General features: G+C 42.9%; 1 protein-coding gene across 1 annotated transcript in view; it reads right to left on the reverse strand.

Moving 5' to 3' along the window:
* rsrc1 (arginine/serine-rich coiled-coil 1) overlaps positions 1-27,574 on the reverse strand; it is a 110,067-nt gene that overhangs the window by 60,039 nt on the left and 22,454 nt on the right. The window contains exon 5 of the mRNA XM_084559179.1: positions 7,186-7,222. Within this exon, the coding sequence (XP_084415305.1) occupies positions 7,186-7,222 (37 nt within the window). The remainder of the gene's footprint in view (positions 1-7,185; positions 7,223-27,574) is intronic.

Genomic DNA, 27,574 nt, shown 5'->3' on the forward strand with positions numbered 1-27,574 from the left:
TGCATCATACACTTACAGAAATATTCTTCTCTCTAATCTCAAACCTGCACCACACCACAGTACTTAAAGTAAAATAATAAAAGCGCAACGCTCACCGCAGGATGTTATTTAGATTATCGTGTCAGATCAGAGAGCATTGAATCCTCCACCACCACATGCGACCTCGCGGGGAAGCGAATGTAAACAAAACAGAGACTGTAGCGCAACAACTTGCTGTAAACCCACTGAACCTCACTGTAGTCTGCTAGGTAGCAGTAATACACTTTACAGGTGGTTTGTCAACGGACAATCCAACCAAAAGAAGAAGCAGCAGCAACAGCAGCAGCAGAAGAACTTGCAGATGAGAAAATGGATGGGGGACTCAGTTAACTATTCTTCAGTCCAAACTGGAGGTGAGATTATAACTGTCAACAGCAGCACGCTAGTTAACGTTAGCCTAGAGTGCTACAATGTTTACAGTTGCACAGACAGCTGCTCTGTGTCCTTCTAGACTTGTCTCTCTCATTATTTATTAAGAAAATATTGCTTAAGTCATCCAGATTCATTCATTTTCTGTAACTGTTTGTCCTCTGGAGGGTTTCACTGGACAAGAGGCGGGGTACACCCTGGACAGGTCATCAGTCTTTCTCAGGGCTAACACAGAGAGACAGACAACCATTCACACTCACACCTACGGCCAATTCAGAATCACCAATTAACCTAACAAGCATATCTTTGGACCGTGGGAGGAAGTCGAACCCACACGGGCATAGGGAGAACATGCAAACTCCACACAGAAAGGCCCAGTCGGCCGATGGATTTGAACCCAGAGCCTTCTTGCTGTGAGGCATCAATACTAAACACCAAACCACTGTGCCGCCCCTGTCGTTCAGATTTTAAATCCTAAATATAAAACATGTCTGATATTAATCGTGACAGCCTGTGTGGGTATGAGAGCAGATAATCTGGGCCGAACATGGGTAGAGAGCGAGGTCGATTCTTGGCCCAAGGCTGCAGCAAGTGTGAAGCACAAAACAGTCTGATACCTTATCTTAGGTTTTATTCATGTCTATATCCTCGTTGTCAAGTAAACTTACAAAACAAACAGCTTCCCAAGACTCTCCGAATACCTCGAAACCAGAGAATAAAGCAGAAACATCCTGGCTTCGGACAGGCTCTGAGATTCTCTCCTTTGCATCTCATATCCTACTGAAAAAGTCAGGATTATAAATGAACACATTAGTGAAATGTGGGTTTGAGTAAACTCACCTTAACCTTCAAATATCTTCTAAGAAACCATCTCGAGGAGTAAAAAATGGGACATCAACGACATCATCTGTCCATCTGCCGTAACATTAATCTTAACTGCACCACTCTAACCATTATTTTCTGTCAATAAACCGTTTCAATATACACACAAATACACGGCGCCCACCTCAACGAACTCTCTTCATGCCGGAGCTGATACGCTCAATATTCATCTCATTATATTTTTAAAGTCTTCATCTGTTTCCATTTTCTTTCATTTGTTGAATTCCGCTCAGGCTTCCTCTGCATCTCCTCTTCTTCCTCTGCCCCTCTCTCCCGCCTCCCCCCCTAAACAAACAGATATATCCCATACCCAAAAGAGGACAGGGGAAAACAGAGCCCCTAGAAAATGCAATATTTCTGTTTTTAATATCGAAGTCTATAAGATCAGGGCAGAGATGGGTTCCATGGCAATATGTTTATTTATATATTTTATAAGGAGGAAAAAAGTCGGCCTATCAGTGTATGTATTTGGGGGGCCTGAGCCACTGCATCCGAGCTCATCTTATATGAAAAATAATGTTGTGTATGGCTATACTTTTATATATAATGGCAATATGGGATCAGGGCTCTTTTACAATGTGCCATACTTCAGGCTAGGGCTAACAGCATTTTATGACCCGCCAGCAGTTCATCTTCATGTCTCAGGCAGGCAGGAGCACTGCATAATAATGTCGTTTCCTGCCCCCAAATGCTATTTCACAGGACGGGGCTCATTTCTCAAACTTCACCACTTTTACAATTTCCTAAACTTTTATTCCCGTCATTATTACCAACAAGATTTCATTACGTATTTAGAATGTAAACAAGTCTGAGTAATGACACTCCCCCCCCACCAATCCACCCCACACCACCACCACCACCACCACCGTCTCCCTGGAATCATTCCCGCTGATGGCTCTGCCGCTATCTCAGGCGCGTGTATTCATACAGGCGCACATACACATGCATACAAATACACAATACTCCACATACGACCACACAAAAACCCGCCCCGGACAAGACACAGCTCAAAGGACAGTAATTTACTACCCCGTGCGTGTTTGTGGGGTGCGCATGCATGTATGTGCTCCTGATAAAGGGGGGGAGGCGGTGGGGGAGAAGGAGAGAGTTTTATACTCAACTCACATAAATCATGTAGAAGAAAAATGAGCAAATGTGCAGGCTAACTCATCTTCTTCCCATCCGGAGAAAATGAAATTCACTGGAATACCTATCAAAACTGCAATCATCCAGAGATAATATCTTCTTTGGTCTATCTGCACTTTCCGATTTAATTTCCTCCATGCCCTTGACATCCAGCGATACCATTAAGATGAAGCACATACAGTAAGGGAGTAGTTCTCACGTTTTGATATATGAGATCTCCGCGCTTAATGTAATATCATCATTTGAAAATTAATGCAATCTTTCTTTTGTTTGGGAGTGTTTTTTTTTTCTCCTTTTTTTTGTTTTTTTTTGGGGGGGGGAAGCGCTTGACGAGCGAGCCGCGGCGAGACAGGCAACGAGACGGTGAGACGGTGACAGGGACGCACGAAAAGGAAACACAGGAAAACAAGAGATACGGGAGGAAGGAGGGATAGACGGAGGGATATTTTGTATTTTGTGGAGAGCCCCCCCCCCTTCTTCCATGCTAGAATGACATGCAATTATGTCTGGGTCTGCCCCAAGTCAGAGGTCACTCAAATTACTCCATCATTTAGCCGTGGCGTTGAGATGAGAGAGAGAGAGAGAACGAGACCCCCTCCCCGCTCTTGCCTCCACATCCTCCCAACCCCCGCCGCCACATCAAATATCATGAAATCATTAGTGTAATAAGCATGGAAATCTGTTTGCAGATTATCAACACCCCCCCGTCCTTCCCCCCTCCTCCTCCTCCTCCCGTACCCTCCTTTATCTACCCAGAATCTCTCCATCTGAGCTGTTTTCACCTCTTTATCCTACACAATCACACTGGAGAGGAAGAGGGACAATCAGAGACAAAGAAAAGAGAGGAAGAGATCCAGGGAGCGACAAAGAGCAAATGTTTGATGAGGCAATTTAAGTTTGACATCACAGACAGAGACAGAATAAAGAGAAGTAAGTCTTATTTATCGATCTATTCTGGAAACTCAAACGCTTCCATTTCGCTCCGAGACTGCCCACTGTCATGCGTAGTGACGGTCGGGGTGTGTTGTCAAGTCTAAAGTCTGCAGCTGTTGGTCCCTGTCTGTCAGTAGGCCAAGCAGGCTATTTGCCTCATTAAACTCTTCAACTCGCCGAGGGACGCTCGGACGTCAGCCATCACTGAAGTGAGTCATGCGGACAACAGTCTGGTGACGCAAAACAAACTCGCCTCCTTCTGATGTAGAGTATCTTTGCATGAATAAATACTTAAAGCTGCAAAAATATATACATATTTTTTTTACATAAAAGTAGAAAGAGTGAAAAGGGGCTCCCAGAGAAGAAGAGGTTCTGAAAGCAAAGTCCTAACTCAGAAGACCCGATGTCCCTAAACACATCATGATGTTCTGGTTGTTTATTCATGTTTTTTGTGCGCTTTTTAAAAAAAAGTTAATGCAAAGCTATCTGCATATTTGTTGAGTAATCAGCTGTCAGAGAATATTCCTGAAACACGGATATTTTAAACAACACGGAGCAACACGAAGAGAGATTTACATGCTCTGAAAACGTGTGTTGTAGCTTAGGATTACTTTAATAAACAAGTTAATTTTTATCATCCAATGACATTCACAGGTTGGAAAGTTAAATTACTGAACTATCCTAGTAATGTTGATAACAAAGAGGGGTGTTTAAAGCTCTTTTTGGGCGATAATCGTTTGAATTATTGACAGATTTGCAAACTCTTTCTCATAGCATTGACCGTGGGACAACAGCAGATGTAACAGATATAGTCATTTAGCAGCTTCATGTGTGCCAACATTACTGGATTCAACTTAAATCGTAAATTTTCTATTGACAACTTTAAATGCTTTTAGGAAAGCTCCACTATGTCGCATTAATGCAGACGTCACATCGAGAGCACAAGATTAGTTTATTTATTTATTTTTTTAAACTCATGACCTCAGCTCAACCTGCAACCCTGGACTGACCTGTAAACCAGACTTTTTATTTAACCTTCCCTCCAAAGACCCGATGACGTATCTCCCTCCCGTCCTCCCGCTCCCCCTCTCTTCCCCCTGCCCTTCCTCGGGCAGTGTGTGCGGTAGAACGATGGGTACAGCTGCTGATTGAGCCAGTAATCCTGATGAGGCTGATTCCTCTTGTATTGATTGAGCTGCTGGCTTTCTTCTGCTTTGCAAAAAAAGCTGTGCATCTGGACTGATTAGCTGCTGTAGGCCACCTCTTTACCAACCGCTCCATGCGAATCGTCGAAATCCGACTTAGGCGCTTGTGTGTGTGTTGTGCGCATGCAAAAGCAGAAACTAACGCAGAGCACTGGGAGCAATTAACTCCAGTCTTTCTCTCCGCATTGCTACAGATCGCGTTGAGTCAATCTGCTGAAATACAAAAACAAAACAAACCAAACACGAACAATAAAACAAACCTCAGACCGCATAGATCTTAATTGCCCACCTAATTACTTCACCAGTCATTCACTCATGCAGTTAACTTAACAGAAGAAGGTAGCGTTAGTATTCATCATGAAAAATCAAGCAGCAGAATAATGTGACCAGAAGCTTGATTGCCACAAACTTTGGAGACGCAATTTTTGTTGTGAGTAAACAGACGTACGTTGAAGTAATACTGGAAAGTAATTCTTAGGAGAAATTTTAAATGTGACTCCTTGACAGAGAGCACTTTCAAGGTTGCTACACGCCTTTAGCGGCTGACACCGAGATAAGTGTCAATATGGTTGATGCAGTAATCTTAGGAGCAGTAGATCAAGATGGAGCCGTAAAAAAGAAAAAGAAAAAAACAGTTCAGAAATCTAGAGGGGATGTACGCGTGAGGTATCGAGAGAAACAACATTTCCAACAACCCTGCAACTCCTACCTCAGAGGGAGATGAGCTCCATTATTTACAGTTCTCTGTCCCGAATCGTAATCAGAGTCTTGCGCTCCCCAGGCGGCTGACTGCTGGGGTGCAATCTCCCCCATAAGCATAAACACACCCATAAATTCAAACACTCGGGATTCAGGTATTCAAATTCCCCGAGACGTACATATACCAAAGGGAAAAAAATAAACCCGCTGCTAAACATACCAATGTGTGTTTGTGTGTTTGTGTGTGTGTGTCTGCCTCTCTGTGTAAATGTTTAACTCCTGATCTGTCCTGATGAGAATAAAGACAAAGCAGAAACTAGGAATCAATAGAAAACAAGATGCTAACAGTGTCTTTAGGTACATTTAGGGCAAAAAAACACACACACAAATATGTAAAATGTACCATATCAGTCCCAGTGTGTATATGAGTGTGTTAAAGACATTTTAGTCTACGTTTATCTCCTCATTTTCTATATAAATTATGAGAATTAATATAAAAATGATGGTATACAAAGACCAAAGTCACCTTGAATAAGTGCGTAAGAAGTATAAAAACATGGGGGAAAAAACTCACAGCACTCACAGTCAAGCACTTGCAGATATATTTATCTGCTCCGTATACCGGCTCGGTTATATCTTATTTAAATTAGTTCACATTCCTATGCAGGCGTTTTTTTTATTTTTTTTTTAAAAGACACACTCATCCGAACGAGTGCTCTCACATTGTTTGCCAAGATATAACTGCCCATACGCATATTGATTAATGCTCTTAACGCATTTGATCCTCTCTTGAATAATTCACACCACCTTTTATGGAAGTACGACATCAATCACACCTGTAAACCCGCCCATGCCCATCTCCGAAAGTCGAAATAGACCGTTGCTATCTTGTTCGCTATATTTAACTGTATTGGTTTGAAGACGCCCGCACTAAAAAAGTAGCGGCCGTGGTTTTTGAAGCAAGACACAACGCATTAGATAAATATCACCCTTGTGTAAAAGGTGATCACAGTTTGGACAATCTACCGTCAACAACAGCACAATGGGACAGTTCTGAAACGGACGACATCTGACACCAACTTGGTGAAGTTAATGAGAACTGCTCGAATTTCGGGGTCACTCATTTGTGTGGCATATTCAGGGTCATTTGCGGAACGCGTGGTGGGGCGGGGGGTCATTTGCGTAGGGTGCTGGGAGCCGCGGTTTAGTATGCAGGGAGGCAGGGGAGGGAGGGCATGCGACATCCACAGAGAGCCGGGACCCTCACTGACCCCTGTCTATAATTCATCCCCTGGAATATGGGGCACATCAAACCTCGGTTCCTTCCCACCCAAAAAGAGGAGAGAAAACCTTTTCACTTTGTTGCACGGCACTCTGACCCCGTATTAAAGCGAGTAGCAAGAGAAACCCCGGAAACGCTGGTCATTAAATTTTCAGGGCTGTCCCGGGAGAGCGTTTCCAACCAGGTCCTCCATTCATGGATGGGAAAAGTCTGGAGAAAGGCCCCCGTGCTGACAGAAGAAGTCTGTTTGTTGGTTTAAAAATAAATAAAAAAATAAATCCTTTTCCTTTCATAGCAGCATGTGCAAACAGGTACGCACACAACCAAAACCTCAGAAATATCCACCGCTACCAGTTGTGTTTGGGCCGAATTGGGGATAAATGAAATGCTAATATAAAAGCGGGGCCGAGCCCTAGGGGAGACGCTATCCTCCCTCCACCCATGTTTTCTCTGTCTCTCGCTCCCTGCCTGTTAGCTGCAGGTATTCAGCTCCAATTGCGGAGGTTTCATTAAGAATGCAGATATCAAAGTGCGCGATGGCGTGTGTGTGTGTGTGTGTGTGTGTGTGTGTGTGTGTGTGTGTGTGTGTGTGTTGGTGCGGTGTCTGTACGTGTGTCAAATAAAACTTACCAGATGTTCTAATCTGGCTTTGATGTTCCCGGCGTCCCTGCAACACAAAAACACATTTCCCCCCACTGTAAATAAAGTGCCGACACAAAAAGTCATTTAATAAGCGATTTTTTGTAGGCGCACACACTAACGCATATCAAAAAACACACGGAATAAACTCTATTAAGTGTGCTTTTCTGATTTAGTTCCTCAACAATTACCTGTGGTTAAATCAGGCTTCAAATACACAATAATTATATTAATAATTCATATATTTTATGATTAGCTGATTTGTTATAACACCACAGCATGTCAACAAATAGCCATGAGAAGTGATTATAAGTTTCCAGACCCAAAGAACGTCTCAAAAAACTCCTTCTTTTGCGACTGACAGTCAAAATCCTTTCATAGACGACATAAAAAACTGAAAATATTCACATTTGAGAAGCTGAAGAAGTTATAAACTGATGGCCAAAATAATTACGCAGTTCCATTTTTGGTTGATTGATTAATTAACTCATCGTTTCAGAATTAGCAGCAGAGATGAAAAAGGCCGTGAAAGCATCAGCTCCATATATGATATCAAAAAGGTTTTATTTAATCAAAAGGGAAAAAAAACACATAATGAGCAATTATACTAATTGTTAACCCGTCAGACTGAAATGCTGTGTGCATTTTTATGGGTTTGCATCTACACCAGACAAAGGTTAACGAATACTGTCGCCACGCTGCTGGCAGTCATAATAATAATTTCCAACTACAAAGAAAGAAGTGGGAGCTTATTATCTGTGAATTAATAAAAAATGTGTGTACGATTATCAGGGTAGCAACGGCAGAGCGGCGAGGCGAGGAAGTGGTGGAGGAGGAGGAGGAGGAGGAGGAGGAGGAGGAGGAGGAGGAGCGGGGAGCGGTCTGTTTTAAAAAGAGCAAATTGGCAGTAAATAATAGATGCAATTTTGGCACATTTCAAATTTGCAGCAGTGGAAATCAAAAGATCAAGAGAACACAAACAGCCCCCGTCCCCGATCCCAGCATCCCTCGTCCAACTCTGGCCTCCATTACTGACAACTCCACCCAAGCTGGGGCGTTTTTACAGTGTGTGTGTGTGTATTTGTGTGTGTGTGCTGAGAGGGAGGAAGGCTTATCGACAGGCTTCAGTTGCTAATGCAGCCAGCAGCATCACAGTGTAAATCTACACCATCTCTAAAATTACATACAGTCTAATCCATCCCACCCATTCCTCCGTGCATCCATCCATCCATCCATCCATCCATCAGGCCAGGTCCTGTACCCGGTATGACCACAAACCTCTCGTAAGGAAATGACGGCAAGATTAACAGAAGTGAAAAATAATAAAACTACCAGAACAGAAGAGATAAAAGTCTTGAATAAAGGATGTTTGCTTGTTTATTCTGCTCTCTGTCAGTGAGCCACGTGCAGACAAGTCAACCACTTAAGGCAAACTTCATCTAGCCGTAATTACATTACATTCTGACAAACACCCCGCCACATTCATTATACATGACGGGCGCCCGGCAACCAGACAGCAAGACATTTGTTACCGTGGTGACAGTGTGTGTAATCCGCTAATGAAGCGCAATTAGTGAGAAACAATCTAACACAGGGGAGACGCGGCGCTCGATCCCTCCTTCTCCGCTCATTTGCTTTGCTTTTTTCTTTCCTCCCCGTCTCACTCCTCCTTATAACCGAATCTTTTTTTTTATCCCCCCCCTCGCCCAATCTTTTATTTTCTGTGATTCAACCTTTATTAAACTCTTCACTTGCATTTAATCTCCGGCTCTTTCATCTGTTTTTCCCGACTTCATTGAGGACGAGCTGTCCAGCGCTGTCCGCACCAGGGCCGAAGGGATCGCTCTATCCATTAGACACGCACAGCTGACACACACACACACACACACACCATTTTACATCCTCATCTCTCTTTTCAAAACATCATATAATCTGCTGAGGTCTTCGGGGACTCAGTTTTCCTTTTCTCCTTATCTCTCTCTTCCCTCTTTCCCTCCCTCCCTCCGTACTCGGTGCCTTCAACGCAGAGGCAGCATCGATTTCTGAATTACGCCACAATATTAAATAATTAATATACTTGCCATGATTGATGTTTTGCATTAGGCCAATATTAGGTTATCAATCAAAATCCACTTGGTTTAATGTAATAATATTGAAAATGTGTCAGTGCCTGTTCATCCAATTTGTAGTGGAGGCAGGCCAGATAGTAATGGTGGTGTAGCACAAGGCCTCAGAGACACTATGGCCCTGCTTACTACAACCACAGGAGCACATTATATCCCCGGCACACAGCGGGGAGAGAGAGGGAGGGGGGAGCGATGGAAGGGGAGATGAAGTGCAGACATGGAAGACGAGGACGAAGCAGACAGACAGACAGTGATTTATGGGACGCTGAGTCATGTGACACATTATAGTTGTTTATCAAGAAACTGAACTCGTGGCACATTAAAACTGAATCTAGAACTGTGTACGGTATAAATATTGATTCAGTTGTGAATTAATATGTTAAAATACTCATTAAAAACCAGAGTATGATTGTAAGAATGAGTGTTTCAATGATATTTAGAACTGTGTTAAGATGATTGGGCATTGTACACCTCATGTTGGTTCAATTCTTGGCTCTACCTCAAGAGTCCTATAGTTTTCCATGTCTTTTCTATCTTTAGATAGAAGAAACCTTCCTAACTGAAGCCCCGTTATAGTAAACTGATGATAACATGACAATGAGCCACCATATACATTTACAGAATTCATTCACTTTACTATTATTTCAGTACTCATGGGCTTTCATTGTGATATGTCCAAGTATCTTCCTTGTGAAGGACTAAAGCCAGATGTATGGTTCTGCATTGGATCTACACAGTAGCTCTGTAGCCTAAGCTGTAGCCTGGTGTGCGCAATGCTGTCCGCCAACAACTGTGATTGGTCGGAACGGTATTTCTTCGTCCGTGCCTCTCAGTGGTCGGTCAACGCAGGAAAATCAACCGTCCTCCAGCTGCCTACACACAGTAAACCCAGCTCTCTCGTCTGGGTAACGGCTGTTCAACATTTATCAGCTACAACTCCAACATGAGCCCCCTAGTTCCAAACGCCGCTGTTTGAAATACAACGGTGAAACTCTACACAGTTGACCAGCCGCCAAATAGCGCTTTAGCATCGTAGTTACAGAACAATGCCAACGGACAAGCGCACAAGCAATCGTTACAACGGTGTAGGCTACAGTGTTGGGAGCTGCAGTTGAAGGCGTATAAACCGACCTTGAAAAGGAAACAGGTGATGTTCTGAGTCATAAAATTTCAACTTATATTAGCCATTGCCTAGGTGCTCAACCAAAAGCTAGCTGGGTGAACACTCATCTCAAAGATGTAAGGTATGAATTGGCAAATTTATTCTATAGCACGCAATCGAAGAGAACCTTAATCCACAGCAGCCAAAAGACAGTCCCTTCGATTCGCAATGGTCCATCACAGAGGAAACCTTCTTTAGGACTTAATGGGAATTCAAAGCTATAAACGGGGGATCTGAGTGATAAGAGCCGGCAGAAAAAGAGAGTAGAGTGAAAAGTGCACTAAAGCACCAAACTAATCATGTAAACTTTTGACCTCTAAAAACGCTGGTCAGTCGTCAGTGCATTGGTGTTGCCGTTTTATAACTACTACTCTTCTTTTCCTCTCCAAACAGCTACAAGCCGGGAAGACAGAAAGCTTGAGAGAGAATGGCAAATGAGGGGAAGAGACAGGGGGAGAGTAATGTACTGTTGGTCCGGGAAATGGTAATTAGTTATCCGTGGTCAATTAAGTAAAACTGGACAAACAAGTGTGAGTGTTAAACTGAGCCCTGGCAAGGTCAATACGGACCAATTTAACATGGTCCCTGGATCCATCAGGCTGTCGGCGCTCTTATACTTTCTTACTCCAGCTCTCCCATTGCCTCTCTTCTCTTTTATGCACTCCATACTTTTCCTTCTCGCCGTCTCTTCCCTGCATTATTTCCACCTCTATCATTCACAATACCTGTTCCATTTCACCTTTTTATTTTTTGGTATTTTCTTGCACTCTAATGACGATCTTTAAGCTGTTGCCTCATCTTACCTCATCTCTTTCCCTGTCTTTACCTGTCATTTTGTTCTCTCACTCTCTCTCTGTCTCTCTCTCACCCCACTCTCCCCACCCCTCACCCTTCCAAGCCCCCTGCACTCCTGCTAGCAGACAATTAATTACAGAGCCAGCGCCAGATGAGTTGTCATTTGTGGTCAAGTTTCTAATAATTGCATTAGGTCTACAGGTTCTCCTAAGATGCCCTCCGCTTCTGTCCCTCACCCTCTCCCTTTTTTCTTTCTCTTCGTCCCTTTACTGGAACACCCCCCTCCTCCTCCTCCTCTCCCCCCGCCCCTTGACACAGCGGAGATGAATATCTTTAGTCAGTCAATGGAGGCGACAGAGGGACTTAAAATGCAGAGGCAGTCATTTGATTTCCAGCTAACAGAGCTGCCCATTAGCCCAGCACTCATCAGCCATGCATTACCTCTCAGACCTGCTGTCCTGAGTGTGGAAGCTTTAACTCTTTCCTTGTCCACTACTGGCCAAGTTTACCACGTGATATCAGGCCTTACTTCATCAGGCTCTCCTCCACTGGCAGTATTAGCACCTCCAGTTGTCCCCTACATATGGCCGCAACAAGTTAACGGCCATTTACTAGCATTGCCTGGAACACACCGGCTCATCAATCAAAATGATCTTTTTGTGACGTTTCACTTTCCATGCAATAATGTATCTGACGCCATAGCGACAATGACTGTGCAGGGCTTATGCAGGCCCTAACGCTATAGCTGACGTGCACGTAAACATTAACCCGACTAGCAAAAAAGACACGGCACCGACTAGCGTTTGAGTGGCGTTTTTACAGAGAGCGAGCCGAATTGACGAGCACACAAGTATAAATGGCTCGCACCGGCGTAGGCTACGTGCATAAGTTACGGCGTCAATGTCCGGCAGTGCTTTAAATGAGAATTAAGAGTTCATAATAGAAAACTAAAATAAAAATGAAACAACAGCATCTGTTTGTGCCTTTGCATTGTCTTTGAATGAGACTATTTCTCCAGATATGAGATTTGAGGTCAGTGGAAAAATCTAAATGAACCAGAAGTTGTTTCACATCCACAAAATGGAAACATACGGATATAACGCGGCAGAATTTGCCTCAGTGAATCTGATTAAAACATATAATTTCTTAATCAATCAAGTATTTGTTAGGTCTGTAACAATGTTGGGAAATAGTAATAAATCTAATTTCATACAATTTTCAACTGCTTGATTTCTCTGTTCAATATTTAAAAAACCGAAAGATGTTCAGCCATCATCGCATCAGAGATGGGAAAAGCAGCACACGGTTGCTAAGCCGGCACTGGGGAATGTTTGGATTTTTTTTGCTTGAAGGACCAGTTATGAAAATAGATATCAGTCGGTTTAATTCCAACATCCTGAAATCCCCACCGTCGTTTAAAATCTGTTGTGGAATTATCCAAAATTAATCTGTGTTGGAACAAATCTAACTTTTAAACCGGGGAAGATTTGAACATGTTGCTAGCACTACTAGTTTTTTTTTTTTTCTTAAATGCACTTTTCTGTGAAAAAAAAAATATATAACATCTGGGTTCCTGGAGCCTCTCAGCCCTCAACCTGATATCACTCAGAGATAGTGAGGAAAGGAGCAGAAAAGAGAAGCAGCAAAGGAAGACAGGACTGTAACGCTATAAAAGAGACATCATTCATAAGTGTGTTTGTGTGTGTGTTGGTGTGCGTGTGTGTGTGTGCCCCATTTGCCACAGTTGCATGCCTTGTCAAGCGTGTCATTGAGCATTCATACGTCGTTTGACTGCTGATAGAATGGCAGGCATATTTATTAAAGAGTCAATGTGAAGGGGACACCACCGCAGCAAGCAGATCCTCTCTCTCACTCACACACACACACACACACACAATGCACTAATGCACAGTCCACATCAGGGACATCTGCCTGTTTAACTAATAGACGGCAAAAGCTTGATATTGAGCAGTCGTGGAACGGGACAGAAACGCACACACACACATACACACACACACACACAGACACGAGCACAATAATACAGGGAGCGCAGCTTTCCCTCAGGCCTGATTGCCATCTCCATAGCCCTTTTTTAACAGGGCTGCCAATTGAAATTGAAATTGTATTCTTGTGTGTGTGCTATCAGAGCTACCTCTCAGGGTTTTATACAGCTAAGAGGAGGGTTGAAGTGAGACACACACACACACACACACACTCTCACAGGAAGGGATAATGCAGGGGTAAGTCAGGGGCTGTCACTCTTCCATGCAGAACACATAAGAGGGAACAAAACACAGACTTATCGTTCTATGCTTTCTATGTTCAGCATGCGTACACACACACACACACGCAGGAATACATTTGCGGGTACACAAGCTGCCCCCCCCCCCCCTTCTTCCCAGAGGAGGGGGCTTTACTTTAGCATAATCCCAAAATGGTAGAGAAAGGCAGTCCATTAAAAACAGGGCTAACAAATTCAGCACTTTATGTTTCTGTGAAGGAGGGTTAAGTGCAGTTAATAAAAAAGTCAGGAAGGGAAGAATAAAAAAAGGAACCGGTTGATATATGACGGGTCCTTCTGCTCTTTGAGATAACACACACCTGTTCGTTCATACAAGCCGCGTATCTGCCACCTGAACATGGACGACATCCAAGTGAAAGAGAGTGCAAGCGACACATAAGGAACTACTCTGATTATCCCTATTACAGCAACTCAATGAGCACACTAGAAACCCACTAAACTGCTCTACAGTATAATTAATACTTTGATTTCTCCCATGTATCATGCACCACCTCAACTCATGTACTTTTTTTTGTTGTCATGGAGTATTCTGCATATATGCTTTATTCAGATGCATGTATGAATAAATCTGCTCTTGTCTGTTCCCCTTCTCTTTTCTGTCTCTACTCGTCCGGCCTCAAGCAGATGGGTCTTCTTCTAGTTAAAGTCTCCTTCGAGTCAAAAGGGATATTTTTTTTTATTTTTCCTTTTTCCACTGTCACCTTTTGGGCCGGCTCTGGAGGTTTCATGCTCTGGGTTTCATAAAGTGTCTGGAGACTATTTGGATTATTGTCGACGCTATATTAATAAAAGTGAGCTGAACATTTATTTTCTTGAAAGTTTTTATTTTTATTCAGCTGATGAAGGTGTGTCCGCTGATTATTTAAGATCATCGCTATAAAAACAAAACACACGTGTATTGTGGTAATGAAAAAACCTGTTAAAACCTTTTTAACAAACACAGTTATGTTAATGTATAATCATTACATACAAAGAAAACTCCACTTTGGTACAACTTTTGTACAAAAGTAGTAAAGTAGTAAATAATAAAACTTGCCTTGGTGACCACAGCCTTGTTAAATAAAGTGGGCATCAAGATTTTTCTATATATATATTAAAAATAAGGGAAATGCAAAAAAGGGACAGATCATGACGAGCACAAGTAGTGGTAACTCTGTGATGTGACTGTTTTTCTTTTTCTTTTTTCCTAGGGTTAAACTAATAAACCTGACAATATTATTTGCATTGGTGTATTTAATGTTCACTGACAAGTAAATGTTGGCTTATAAGAGTTAGGAATTAGTATAAGGACAGAGCAGACATGTCACACCAGGATTGAAATACATGTCATTTAATAGTCTATGCATCACACAGGGCTGACTTTTAATACTACTAAATATTCTATCTCTGTATTTCGGTCAGAATTAAAATCATCAAGATTGTTGTGTAATATATGTATTAAATACCAACACGCCTTAACCCTGACTTCATACAGAATTTAATCTTTTGGGACTCACGCTATACAGCAATACAAAAGAGAATAATATGACCAGATGTGCCAGCACATTGGAGGAGTTCAAGTTTCCATTAATTTTGCTATAAAAAAAATAATAAATAAAGCATCAACAGATCACGGCTGATGCATCATCTTCATTTCAAGTTGGTAAAAACTGAAACGACACTCACTCACATATTTAAACACTCATAAATCATCACAGTCGGAGCGCGTGTCCCCGTGGACGGCCCGTATCTCCCTCTCCTCTGCTTCTACACACACCAGCTCAGTGCTGAGGGGAATCTGAAAGCTGGGGCCAAGTTTTAAAGAAAATTGACTTCTTTTTTTTTTCTTTTTACATAGAGGGAGAGCAGGACAAAGACACAGAGAGGGAAAAGCAAAAGGGAGACATGGAGAGCAATCAATTTCCCCGTGGTTTTCTTCAATAGCCGGCGGTCCTTTTCATACCTCCCAATTATAACCTCTCCTAATCAGAGAAATACCTCTCCATTATTGAGACTGAGACAATGACACTCCCCAACATTTCTGCCTGCTCCAAAACTATGTAGATTGCAGTACTGGTACACAAAGAATAAAGCACCGGGCTATACGGCAAGGGGGGGGTACGCCTGTGTTAAAATCACATGTGGAAATCTTTTGGCTGTCCTCGCAGGCCCCAGAAAAACTGATGGGGAACAATGGCAGCCCGGCACAGCATCTGTCATGGCACAATATAAAAAGATGATCTTGGCACAGAACGGACAAAAAAGAAAAAAAGGAAAAAAAAAAAAGAAGAAAAAGAGCGAAAGAGAGGGAGGAAGACGGGGGAATGGAAGGGAGGGGAGAGGGGAGGGCCGGGCGAGAGGTAATTCATTTGCAAATCAGGCCCTGGTGCTCAGGTCTATTTCAAGCTGCCAGTGGGTGCCAGGAGTTAACAAGGTAATCAGTTTCAATCCTGCCCTTCAATTGTACATCACACCCTCATCCAGAGAATACCCAGGCCTTTCTATAGGGGCAGAGGGGGGAAACAGCAATCTGGCTGCTGGCTGGCTACACGAAACAACACGCACACACACCTGAAGACAAGTTATTAATAGCCGTGTATCCACGACGTGTCCTTACAAGCGACTGTGGACAGAGGGGAAGAGCCGAAAACAAGTAGGTGATCGATTTTGATCACTGATCGCTATTTAATCGGGGAAATGGAATAAATATTTGCTTATTCTGGCCTCTCAAACAAGGCAAAAACAAAGCATGCGAAGACGTATCCGAGGGCTCCCAAATTTGAAATCGAGTGTATCAATACGATAATCAGCAAATCAGTCGCTAATGTTTGACTGACTGAATGAATTATGTCTTTATACACTGCATTTCAAGCAGTCTCATTTGTAACAATGAGCCCTGTAACGGGGGACTTCCTGCTTACTGTAAACCTCTTTCACTTAAAGTCGCCAGCTGAATATCAGAAGCCTTCCTCCTCTCACCATCAGTCTCAACTTCACCAAACGAGAATAAAAAGCAGCAGCAGCAGCAGCAGCAGCAGCAGGGACAATGCTGATCTGAACCTACATGCAAAGAGGTAGAAAGAAAACAGAGCTAAACCTGTCCTAATCCTTTCTTCCTCTCTCTGTATCCCTGTCTTCAAGCCTGTGTCAGCTGTAACCGGCTGGCCCGTTAGGCAGTTAGCTCCCCTTAGTCCCTCATCTGCATAATCAATATGACAACCTTATTTTTCTGATGCAAACAGGATTTCGCCGCTGAGCTGCATTTGTCGGTGTGTGTGTATGTGTGAAAGAGAGAGAGAGAAAGAGAGAGAGTGCCCAGTCTGCTCCCGGCCAGCCTCAGTCATGGCCCTCTTTAGCCTTAATTAGATTAGGTGCGATTATCCCGGCTCTACCTTACAAGTGTACAGGCGGAATAAAGTGGCCACAAAGGCCAGCCTGTCACAGGCACCGGGCTCTGGTCTGCAGGTTATCAGGGTCCACGGAGACACACCGCGTACATTGTTATTCATATCATCCACACACCGTTTTCTCTTTTTTTACACTTCTCCTCTGTAACTTTTTATTTTTTTTTGGTATCAAACCGGCGTAATCACTGGCCACTGGTCTTTTTTTCTTTTTTTTTTTATCCGTCTCTCTCTTTTTCTGTCCGTCCATCAGAAGACAAAACAACATGGCCTCGAGCGCTCTGCAGCCTAGCCTACAGGGAGAGATGTCAAGGGTTTGTGTGTGAATGTGTATGTGTGTGTATGTGTGTGTGTTTCTGTGGACTTCAAGGAAAAGTGCTACAAAGCAAAGTTAAACCCAAGTCTCACACTAATGCAAATGGACGAACGGACACGGCGAAGACTAGCTTGCACACAAAGATGCCTCAGACAGAGCAAACAGATTTCCACTCATGAACACATGAACACGTGAAACTAATCCATTCAACCGTTTGTTTGTTTTTGTTTTTTTTGCTAATAAAAAAGTTTCAAAAGCTTAGATTTTAAAAACTATCACATATCAACTATGGGAATATAAGTCTGGTTGTGTATTTACTCCAAATGCTTATTAAAATATAAATACTGCATGGTTTAGCTAACTTATCCAGCCAATTCTGGTGCATCTTTTTGCGTTTCGACAATAATCAGCACTTAAAAAATTGCTCTTTTTTTGTAAGTAAGACACCAGCTGCACCTTAAAAAAAAAGAAATCTAATGAGAAATCAAACGTACAGTATTATCACATATAAACATAAACGCACATTCGATATACAGTAATTATGGCACACGTATACCTGCCAAAATGTGCGTGCCATAACACTGACTCAAAAGGCATTATTCAGTCTGATTAATATGTGTTTGAAAAATTTAACAAGATGATTTGCTGCTCCATTTCATTTTCTGAAACATTCCACCATTCTCCCCCGAAAAAAGAAAAACTTTTCCACACACAGAGCTCCAGCACTGACGGATTTTAGTCGGTGAGTGTGTGCGTGGAGAGAGAGAGAAGTGAATTATTTCTCTCCGTTGATTAGACGGCACTGCCCAAGTTAGTTATACGGCGTGCACATACTTTCCGTGTCGTCAGAGTTGGGCATGATAAAAAGACGTGGGAACGCATAAAACAAGAGAAGGAACGGAGAGGCTGAATTGTAGTAAGAAACTGAATGAAGTCAAAGACAGAAGTATGTTTCTGAACTGGATGTAAATACCATAAACAAACTGAATGAGTCGAGTGCACGTTTCCAAAACAGGTTCACAATGTAGCAGTGATGTGGTGATAAGAGACAACGTGGGTGAATATAAAGTTAAGCTAATCTCAATATTGAGTTTAGGACAAATCTGAGCAACTGATACAGCTAACTGACATACACCGATCAGCCACAACATTATGACAGGAGAAGTAAATAACATTGACCATCTTGTGACAATGCAACGTTCTGCTGGGAAGCTGTTGGACTTGGCATTCGTGTGGACATGACTTAGACATGTACCAACCACCTAGACCAGACCAGGCACCCCCACCCCATAGCAATGACACTCCTTGATGGCAGCAGCCATCCCCAGCAGGATGCAGCCTGACACAGACACACACACAAAAACGGTTTAGGAACAACTCAAAAAAACATGAAAAACAGCACAAGGTGTTGACCTGGCCTCCAAATTCTCCAAAAACTATCTGTGGGATGATCCACAGAGGCCCCTCCTCTCAACCCATAGGACCCAAAGGCCCCCACTAACAACATCCTGTTGCCAGACACCACAGGACACCCTCAGAAGGCCCATGTCCATTCTCTGATGAGTCCCAACTGCTTTGGAGGCACAAGGGAGACCTACACAAAATTAGGAAGGTGGTCATAATGTTATGCCTGATCGGTTTATGTCGCAAACACTGATTAAGTAAAATGTTTACTGCAAGGAAACACCATTAACGACTTTGGCCCCAACCTAAATCACCATCCTGATGGCGTTGGGAAAGAAAAGTGGGTAACATCTCACTAGCAATATTTTTATGTTCGGCTTGTTTCACTCTGAAACATTTGGAGTATGAAACAAGAAAATGACCCTAGCTGGGATACAACGTGTTAATGTCCAAAGGAATGATTCCAAGCAATAAAATAATTAAAAGCTAAAAATTGTTCCATATACATGAGGAACTCTGTCTTGTGGTGCTTGGTGCTTTGATGTTTCTTTTTTTTAGACATTTGCCATACTGTGATTTTTACCCTATAGGCCATGTCCAAGTGCAGCTAATATATTACACATAATTGAAGGCCGCATATGCGCTGGTGGCAAAAAGTGGACAGCAGGAAAGAGTCAGAAGTGTGTGTGTGTGTATGCAGGGGAGAATGAGTGAGACGCAAGGTAGAATAACTCTATTAGGGAACCACGGGGACTACACTGGCGAGAGAGCAAGACAGAGCACACGAGAATGAAGGGGAGCAAGATTGAGCAGGACATTAGTACAAATGAATTAAACATCGGCTCAGAGATCTAAACTGAAAAAGTGCTGATAAAGTGGCAGGCTAAATGGGTGGGAGGGGAGGGAGACGGAGAGGTGGGGAGGCGTCATAACTTTCCTGCGGCTACTCAAGTGTACAGCGTGAGCTGCGACACAAATAAGCACTTCCATCCCTCCGTCAACGCAATCAGGCTTACACCCACTTGTGTGATTGGTAAATCTTTTGTTTCGGCTCATTTCTGCGCGAAAGAAAATACTCTTAAAGCGTCTGTCGATTTCAAAAGCCTCCGCTGGGAATGATTGTTATACGCTCCTCTCGGGCAGTACTTATTTCCACCACTGAGTCATGATACTTGACTGTACGTCTGGAATGCTGTTTACTCAGTCTGAAGGAGGTATTCTTGTAATGATCAATGCCATTAGGCAAGACCTACAGAGCCGTGTTTCTATCTCAGAGCAGCAGAGGTCAAACGCATAACGAAAGGTACTCTCTGCTAACTCCCTGTCTGTCTCTTCCTCCTCCCTCTCTTCTTACTTCGTCTGCTCCCTGCAACTAAAAAGAACATCTCTTTCTATAATGTATTCTCACTCTCAGCCTTTCTCATAAAGACTTCACTCAACACCTTTCCTTGCCCCTGGTGCAGATGAATAAGCACCGGAGTCTGGAGAAAATTAAACATTAACAGTGTGTCTCTTTTACACATCGTTCTCTATAACAGTCTTCTCGCTTTCAGCTCCCCTCCCCGCCCTCAACAGCACTACGCTTCCTCCGAACCAGAACTACCCAGCTTTTCCAAAGAGACAGAGAAGGGGGTGGGGGTATACTGAGGGCAGAAAAAACATATTTTGTCGACAAGCGCATTTGCATAACCCTCCTAAATCGGAGCTGGCCTGTCATGTTCGCCGCTCATAACCTGCTGCTTATAATCCTGCCTGCATCATCTTCTGATCCATAAAGCAGAGCAGCCAGCCACTCCACGACTGCCATCACTAGGTCCTGCTAAGACACGGACGTAAACACAGAGGATGGGAGAGGAGAGGAGATGTGAGTAGTGGGGAGAGTAGCGGAGAAGAGAGGGGAAAGAGAGAAGAAGAAAAAAATAGAAGAGAGGAACAGGGTAATTGGATTGGGGGATCTTCTATTTGGCCGGGTCTGGTCTCTGTCATCACGCTCCAGGCCTGGCTTCTCTCAGTGCCTACAGCAGGTCTCAAGCACATCAACACACACAAACAAATACACACACTCACACACCTCTAAATGTGTTACTGCACTGAACTGCTACCCAGTTCAGGAGGCAACCTGCCCTGTGCACCGTTAAAGCCTGCAGGGTGTCTAGTGTGCGTTTTTGTTTTTTTTTTTCTCCTCCGTGTGAGTGTATGCAAGCTTGCTTAACAACTCACTAAATGGTTAAACAGATTACAGAGCGCAGTAAGTGGATTGTCACAGCTCTCTATCGCTCAGTCAGGGTGTCTCTCCTGCGATTAAGAGTGGCCAGATTTTTTTTCTCCCTCTCTCCCTCCACAAAGAGAGAGAGGTCACTCTGAGCCACAGACAGCGTTTCTCTGACTCACTGTCAAGACCACAAGAAAAGCTGTGGGTGATTATTTTTAGCTACTCTTAAGCTTTTCTAGTGATTCATTATAAATATTATTAAAGTAAGAAAAATTGTAGGGAGTCAATCATTTATCCCATACAAATATTAAAAAAAGGAATTAAAAAATGAACTTACTAATAATAAATATTGTCATTGCTGACATTTGATATTCATCTTTATGAATGAATCTAATGTTTCATTAAAACATCAGTGGCAAAACATTTAATTTGTGAACAAGATAAATCTCTTTTTGGACGACAAGCCTTTCCGTCTCCAAAACTGAATTCAGAGAGAAGTTACAATCTAACTAACATGGATTATAGACTTATGTAATAGATTATTTCTGTGTTACTCGACTTTACCTGGACTGCTTTCATCATTCAGGGTTCAATTAAAATACTGTCAAAGATGAAGGAATGACTGAACGTGACAGTGTCAGATACAACTAGAAAGAGAAATCTTTGTTAGATGTCAGACTTAAATGTCAAATTGACGCCACAGACCACACGCAGACCCCAGCGCCGTAGCCTGACGTGCACCTCCCCACAAATGTAACTATGCGCCGTGGTGACGTAGACCGTAAGAGCTGTGACTGGTCCGCTTGATAGTAGCGTGGTTCTGCTTCTCCATCTCTGCAATTTTCAAATTGATTGTTTTGGATCAATAAAGATGGAACGCGTCGAGGAAACGTTAGCTGAGGAGGTTCGGAGATGCAAACATTTCTATGACTCGTCTTCGGTGAAAGTTTCAGTCGCCATTGTTTAAAGTGAAGCAGGAAGCGGAAACAGACTGCTTGTCAATGCGTCCACTAGGAGGACCAAAATATTGCAATTGAACACATTGCAAAGACTATAGCCAATGGCCAGCTAGCATGTCTGTGTTCTGCACTCACATGAAAGGAGATAACTCGTACCGGCAGGTGGCAGTAGCCTTCATTTGTCCAACAAAAGGGGAAACTGAAAGAGTTAGTATACTAGGCTAGGAAGAGTTGCCTATCCTGAATCAGTCGCTCTACAGTTTGTTAATTTTATTTGATCATATCGTTCTTGTGCACTTGTTGCAGCTTAACAGCCAATCACAGAGATCCTCTGAAAAGCCGCAGAGAGGGCTCACAAATGTTTACTCACGTACTGACACTGGCAAATGGTCGACCACTGGCTTGGTGTGTCACGGCCGTAAGAGCCATGACAGAGGGGACTGCAGCAACAATTCATGGGGCTACAAGTAGCATATGTCTTCCTGCAGCAATTCAATAATAATGTAATGGTAACTCATGATAAAGCTCAAGTTATTTGTTGTATTTACCCTTTATTGCCTTAAACCCGGGTTTGGTGTCGGGTCATATACCTATTATTTGTGTGAAAAACAACAGTTAATGACTACACACAGCCAACGGCCAAGAAACACTACAGCTGCACCACTGTGTGTGTGTGCATGTGTTAGTCTACTGAGAGTATGTCTGTGTGTGTGTGCGCGCATGCTGTCCACTCTTTGCATGTAGGCATCACTCCTATTATTTCAGCCCCCACCCAAACTCCACACACGCACACCTACTCCTCTTCAGCTTCACCCGTGTCTCATCTTGCTCCTGGCCACCAGGCTGCTTCAGCCTCCTTGACGCGCACACAAATAAAACACACACTTACAGCTCATTGATTTAAGTCAACGCGAGCGTATCCTAACCTTCGGAGGACGGCGTTTGAAGTCTCTCTTACCTCCCCAGACCCACTCCCAGAGCCAGACACAGCCTAGAGTCCTGCAATGTGCAGACAAACACGCACGTCAGCAGCAGTAGCCAGTGGTCCCATCCACACCACCCATACACACATTCCCACCAGGCTGAGAGGACGCCGCAGGCAGGGACTACACACCCACGAACACACACAAACACACTTACTTTCTCTGTGTATTATCAACACTAATGAGCTGATAGATGTTCAACAGAGGCAAAGAAGCAGGCACTCATTTCCTCAGAGTGGGGAAAGAAGGGAGAGAAAATCAACAGTAGTAAGTGAAAATTTGTGTGAGCTTGCGTCTGGGGCCTTGTTTTATTCTCTCTCTGCCTCACAGCGTCTAGGCTTCCAGAGGTGAAGGCCGAGAGACGGAGCAAAGCTAGCCAACCAGAGGCCTGCAGGTCCTGCCGGGACGGCTAGGTTCTGTTTAGCTTGTTAGTGTGAAAACAAAGTAATGAGAGGTGCTACTAAACAATCACACACAGAAAGAGGCGATTTGAAGAGGACGGGTCGTCAACAATGCCAGGAAAACACGCTTTGTATTAAACGTCTGAATAGAGAAACTCCACTCTTAAATTATTCTTCCATAGATAAGGACATCAAAAGGGGAAAAAAACGGTTTTAATGAAAGGTGGGCAGTCATTTCATTTCTTTAACCCTAAGCTCATTATACCAGCTCCAGTTTTACATGTACAGGGAAAAGAGGGCTATCTGCTGCCATGAGAGGTCTCCACACTGCTCTCCGTGCCTCCGCTGCCCAGCCTGTGCCCGGTTCGCACTCAGATGACATTAAATTGAGTGAGACGGACCAACGCGTTCCTGTGACCCGGCACAGACAAGGAGTTCAGCCTAATTGGACAGGCCTCTCTGATTGAGGATGTGAAGCAATGCAGCCGGCCCACGTTCTCCCACTACCTCGGTAATCTGCTAGAGGAAAGAGGTCGAAACCGCCCAAAGGAAAGGGTGAAGACTTCTCTTGAAAGCAGGTAAATTCTTTGACGAAGAGTTTTACGCTGACGATGGACAGAAAGAAAGGGAAAGGGAAGAGAGAGCATGCACACCTGCGCGTTTGCGTGCATTAACAATATGAAGGAAAACTGGGCCCTGACTGTTCTCCATCCATAACCTGACCAAATTCCTTCAAGCCTGATCAAAGTCCGAAACACTACAGCACCTAATGATGCCAAAACCTGGTAAAAAAGCTTGTAATTAAAAATATTTATTTTTAAAGACCTGTCCTTTTCTGTGGAGTAACAGCCATCTGTTAAAGTAAGACTCTACACTTCAGCTCATTAATTACAGGTGGGACTTGGGTCGGAACATCGGGCGAAGAGCGTCGTTACATTCAAATTAAACTTCTGTCAATTATCTGCCTGGGGGCAGGTGAGCACTTGTTAACACAACATGCTGTTTGTCTCTTCTGCTCTGATTTAGGGAAATAAGAAAAACACTGACAAATAGCATTAAGGAAATGACTTGAGAACAAGGAAGCAGGAGAATCTATCAAGTCCACTTGCACACAGCTACTATAAGAACACCAGGGATGCTCAGACAGATTTCATTTAGTCGTACACGTCATACAAAGAGTCAAATCTGAGATCTAGCACGGTGAGCTGGAGCAGTGTTTCTGCTGGTTTTACAAATTAAATCACAATGCCTTAAAAGGTGCACATGTACATAGTAGGTTAAGGAAATATTCAGTTAATTTAGAAAAAGATAAGTTATAATGGATGAATTATTATGTAAAATGTAAAATACATGAAGGTAGGTGTTGATGAAGGGGAACAACAGACATAAAAAAGGTAAGGAACTGATGGCGTACTCAACTGAATGCTGACTATTAAACAATACACATGTAACTGTGAATGTGCACTTGTCTTGTTGAGAAAATTATCAATGGAAAGAAAAACACAAAATAAAGCATTTTAGTGGTGGTTAAGTAGTTAAAAGCAGCTCTTATTCTCTTTGTGTAAAGCCAGGCGATTATTCAGAGCAAAGCCGACCTCCTGACCTTTTACACTAAACTGAGTAAACACACACACATAAACGCAGAACCCTACAATCACCCACTTACCCTTTGCCACTGGTGAAAGGCAACCAGATCTCTTAACAACCGCTCGTCTTTTTCAATAAATTTTGCATGAAAACATGCCGCTGGAGCACCAAGTTGCCTGCTGTCATACTAGAGGAGTCTTAAATGTTTAATGACAACAACACCAAACACATGTGCGCGCACACAGAGTCAGTGTCGGGGTGCCGCTCTGAGGGGCCCCTCTTTCATCCTGACAGACACTATAAAGCTCCGGAGCCCCTTCTCCACCCGCCCCGCCATCAGCACCGCGCTGCTGCGCTCCTCTCCTCTCACCCAGCGAGGAAACCTGGATGTAAATGAGGTTGGAGGGTGATGGCGTGCGTACGCGGGCGTGTTTGTGTGCGAGTGGCGAGGATCGGAAGGGGGGGCTTGCATAGGCCCTACCCCCATCACCACCATTAAGAACAGAGGAAGATGAATGAGAAAGACAGAGGAAAAAGAAGAAGTGGCTTGTCATAGACAGGATGTACAGAAAAAAAAAAAAAAAGCCCGTTTTACATATTCCTGAAACATCTGACTGCTTCTGCCTTTTATTCGGCAGGAGGAGGACTTGTTAGGCACCTAAAGCCCTGAGGGAGCATCTGGGGAATAACAAGAACATCCATGTCAGGCAGGTTTTGGACAGTAATAACATCATATTAGGGTCTACAGACAGACTGACAACTGTACTGACAGCTAACCTCAATGTGAAACGGATTATGCATTTTAAAACTTTCAGATTCCATCTCCATCCAGACGCGTGTATTAGCATTATTTCAAGAATAATTTCCGTCCACACGACACACCTGAAAATGAGAAGCTAGACACAAGACCTACTGAAAATCACTTAAATAACAGCTTGAGTTACGACCTATCTAGCAGCCACATGATTAAAGGCAGATTTTAAAGTGTACAACAGCTGCTAGCTTAGACAACAAGGTCCGGAAAAACTGGAATTTGCTAAACATGCTGAATTAACCATTGGTAGTCTGATGTCTACCAGAAAAGGGTCACGTGATGGGGCACGATGAATCAGAAAAAGACCATGAGGAGGACGTCATTGTTTCCAAAAGTCTCCATTTCAAGCTCGCCTTGCTGTTTCAAACTAAAACGGTTTGCAGCGTTTTTAAGGTGCAGCAATTCAAAAAGCCTCGGGCATAGTGTTGACACAAAGCAAAAACTAAATCCATCAGTGAGGATGCAGCCTAAGCGTAATTACAGTAGGACAGTTAAAGTTGAAAAACTGCCAATGCATGGAAACTGAACTCAATCTATGTATAAAGTAATTAAGACTTCCTGTGGAATCGTGAGCCTGATTCTGCCCCAGTAAATGTAAAATTCATGTTAAAATCAACCAGTAAATGTCCTTTTTTTAAAAAAAAGTCCGTCACCTCCGACCTCTGCACATGTTTGTTCAACTGATAAATTGTCACTTACAGAGACAATAACCCTAAAACTGTTATTTTATTGTGACTTAAAGTGACAAGCTACTTCTACTCTATCTTTAAAAGAAGGTACAGTAACCACAAGTAACACCCAGGGGCTATCAGTATATACTGTATATGAAAACCTCCAGCTTTAAACAAACTGAGAGGCCAGATAGCAGAACAGACAGTTTGAAATATATCAACGCTGCCACAGGTGGAAATAGATACGCAAACTTACACGCACACACACACATGCACACAAGACAAGCTAAAGCAGGGTCAGAGATAAAGGAGGAGATTCCTATCGATGCTAAAGGATATTGAAGACTTAATAAGAAAATAGATATAGTCTGCTGGCCTTTACTATTCACTGTTAGCTTTATTTGTTTTGCTGATACGATCTAAGAAAGGCAATATGTAATAGCTTCAAATAAATGGACTACTTTTTCTTTTAAGGGAAATCTCCGTGCTCGAGCTGGTTCGCTCTGATGACCGAATTCAAACGTAGACTGGCTTTAGTCAATCACATCGCTTTTCTACAACCAAGTTTACAAATTTTACAAATATTTTAACACCGAATAAACAAGAAATCACAGCTGGAATAATATGTAAATGTTTTATGCTTTATTTAAAATCATATTGCATGCTTCCCTGAGTGATATCAATGTGTGGAACTCGGTTAAGATTCACTCTCAAAGATGCATTTCCTCGTTTACTTCACTTAATGAGATACAGCACACACCATTTCCAGAGAAAGTCGTTTAAGTGCTGTCACAGTTTTGTGGTGGCGCAGAAGCAAAGTTAAAAATAAATAAATAAAAATGTTCTCAGCTATACTGACTGCATTTTAGTCTTATTACAGCCACTGCTACAGCGATAAGTTTCCACTTCTGACTGCACTGTTGCATCAAGAATACATCTGAGGAATGGAGATCATTTTCAGTCAGATCAAACAGTCATAAAATCATAAATTGCCATATGGCCATCGCCGAACGCTCCTGTTAGTAAAACCAACGAGAAGCCTCGAAAATACTGCCGCATAATATTTTTTTCTCTCTCCCTGACGAGTGTCTGCGCGGTCAGAGCTTTATTTTAACACCGTTTAAGAATTCCTTTGAAAATCCGAACAGCAGCTTAATTAATAGCTGAATTAACATGTGTCTATATTTTTCCAAGAACTCGCAAGTTTAGATCAGAAAAGTTTATGAACTTAATTGGAAAGCTGTTTGTTGAACGTCTGAATTGTC

This window comes from Chelon labrosus (genome assembly GCF_963514085.1).
Source record: "Chelon labrosus genome assembly, chromosome: 13".
Lineage (NCBI taxonomy): Eukaryota > Metazoa > Chordata > Actinopteri > Mugiliformes > Mugilidae > Chelon > Chelon labrosus.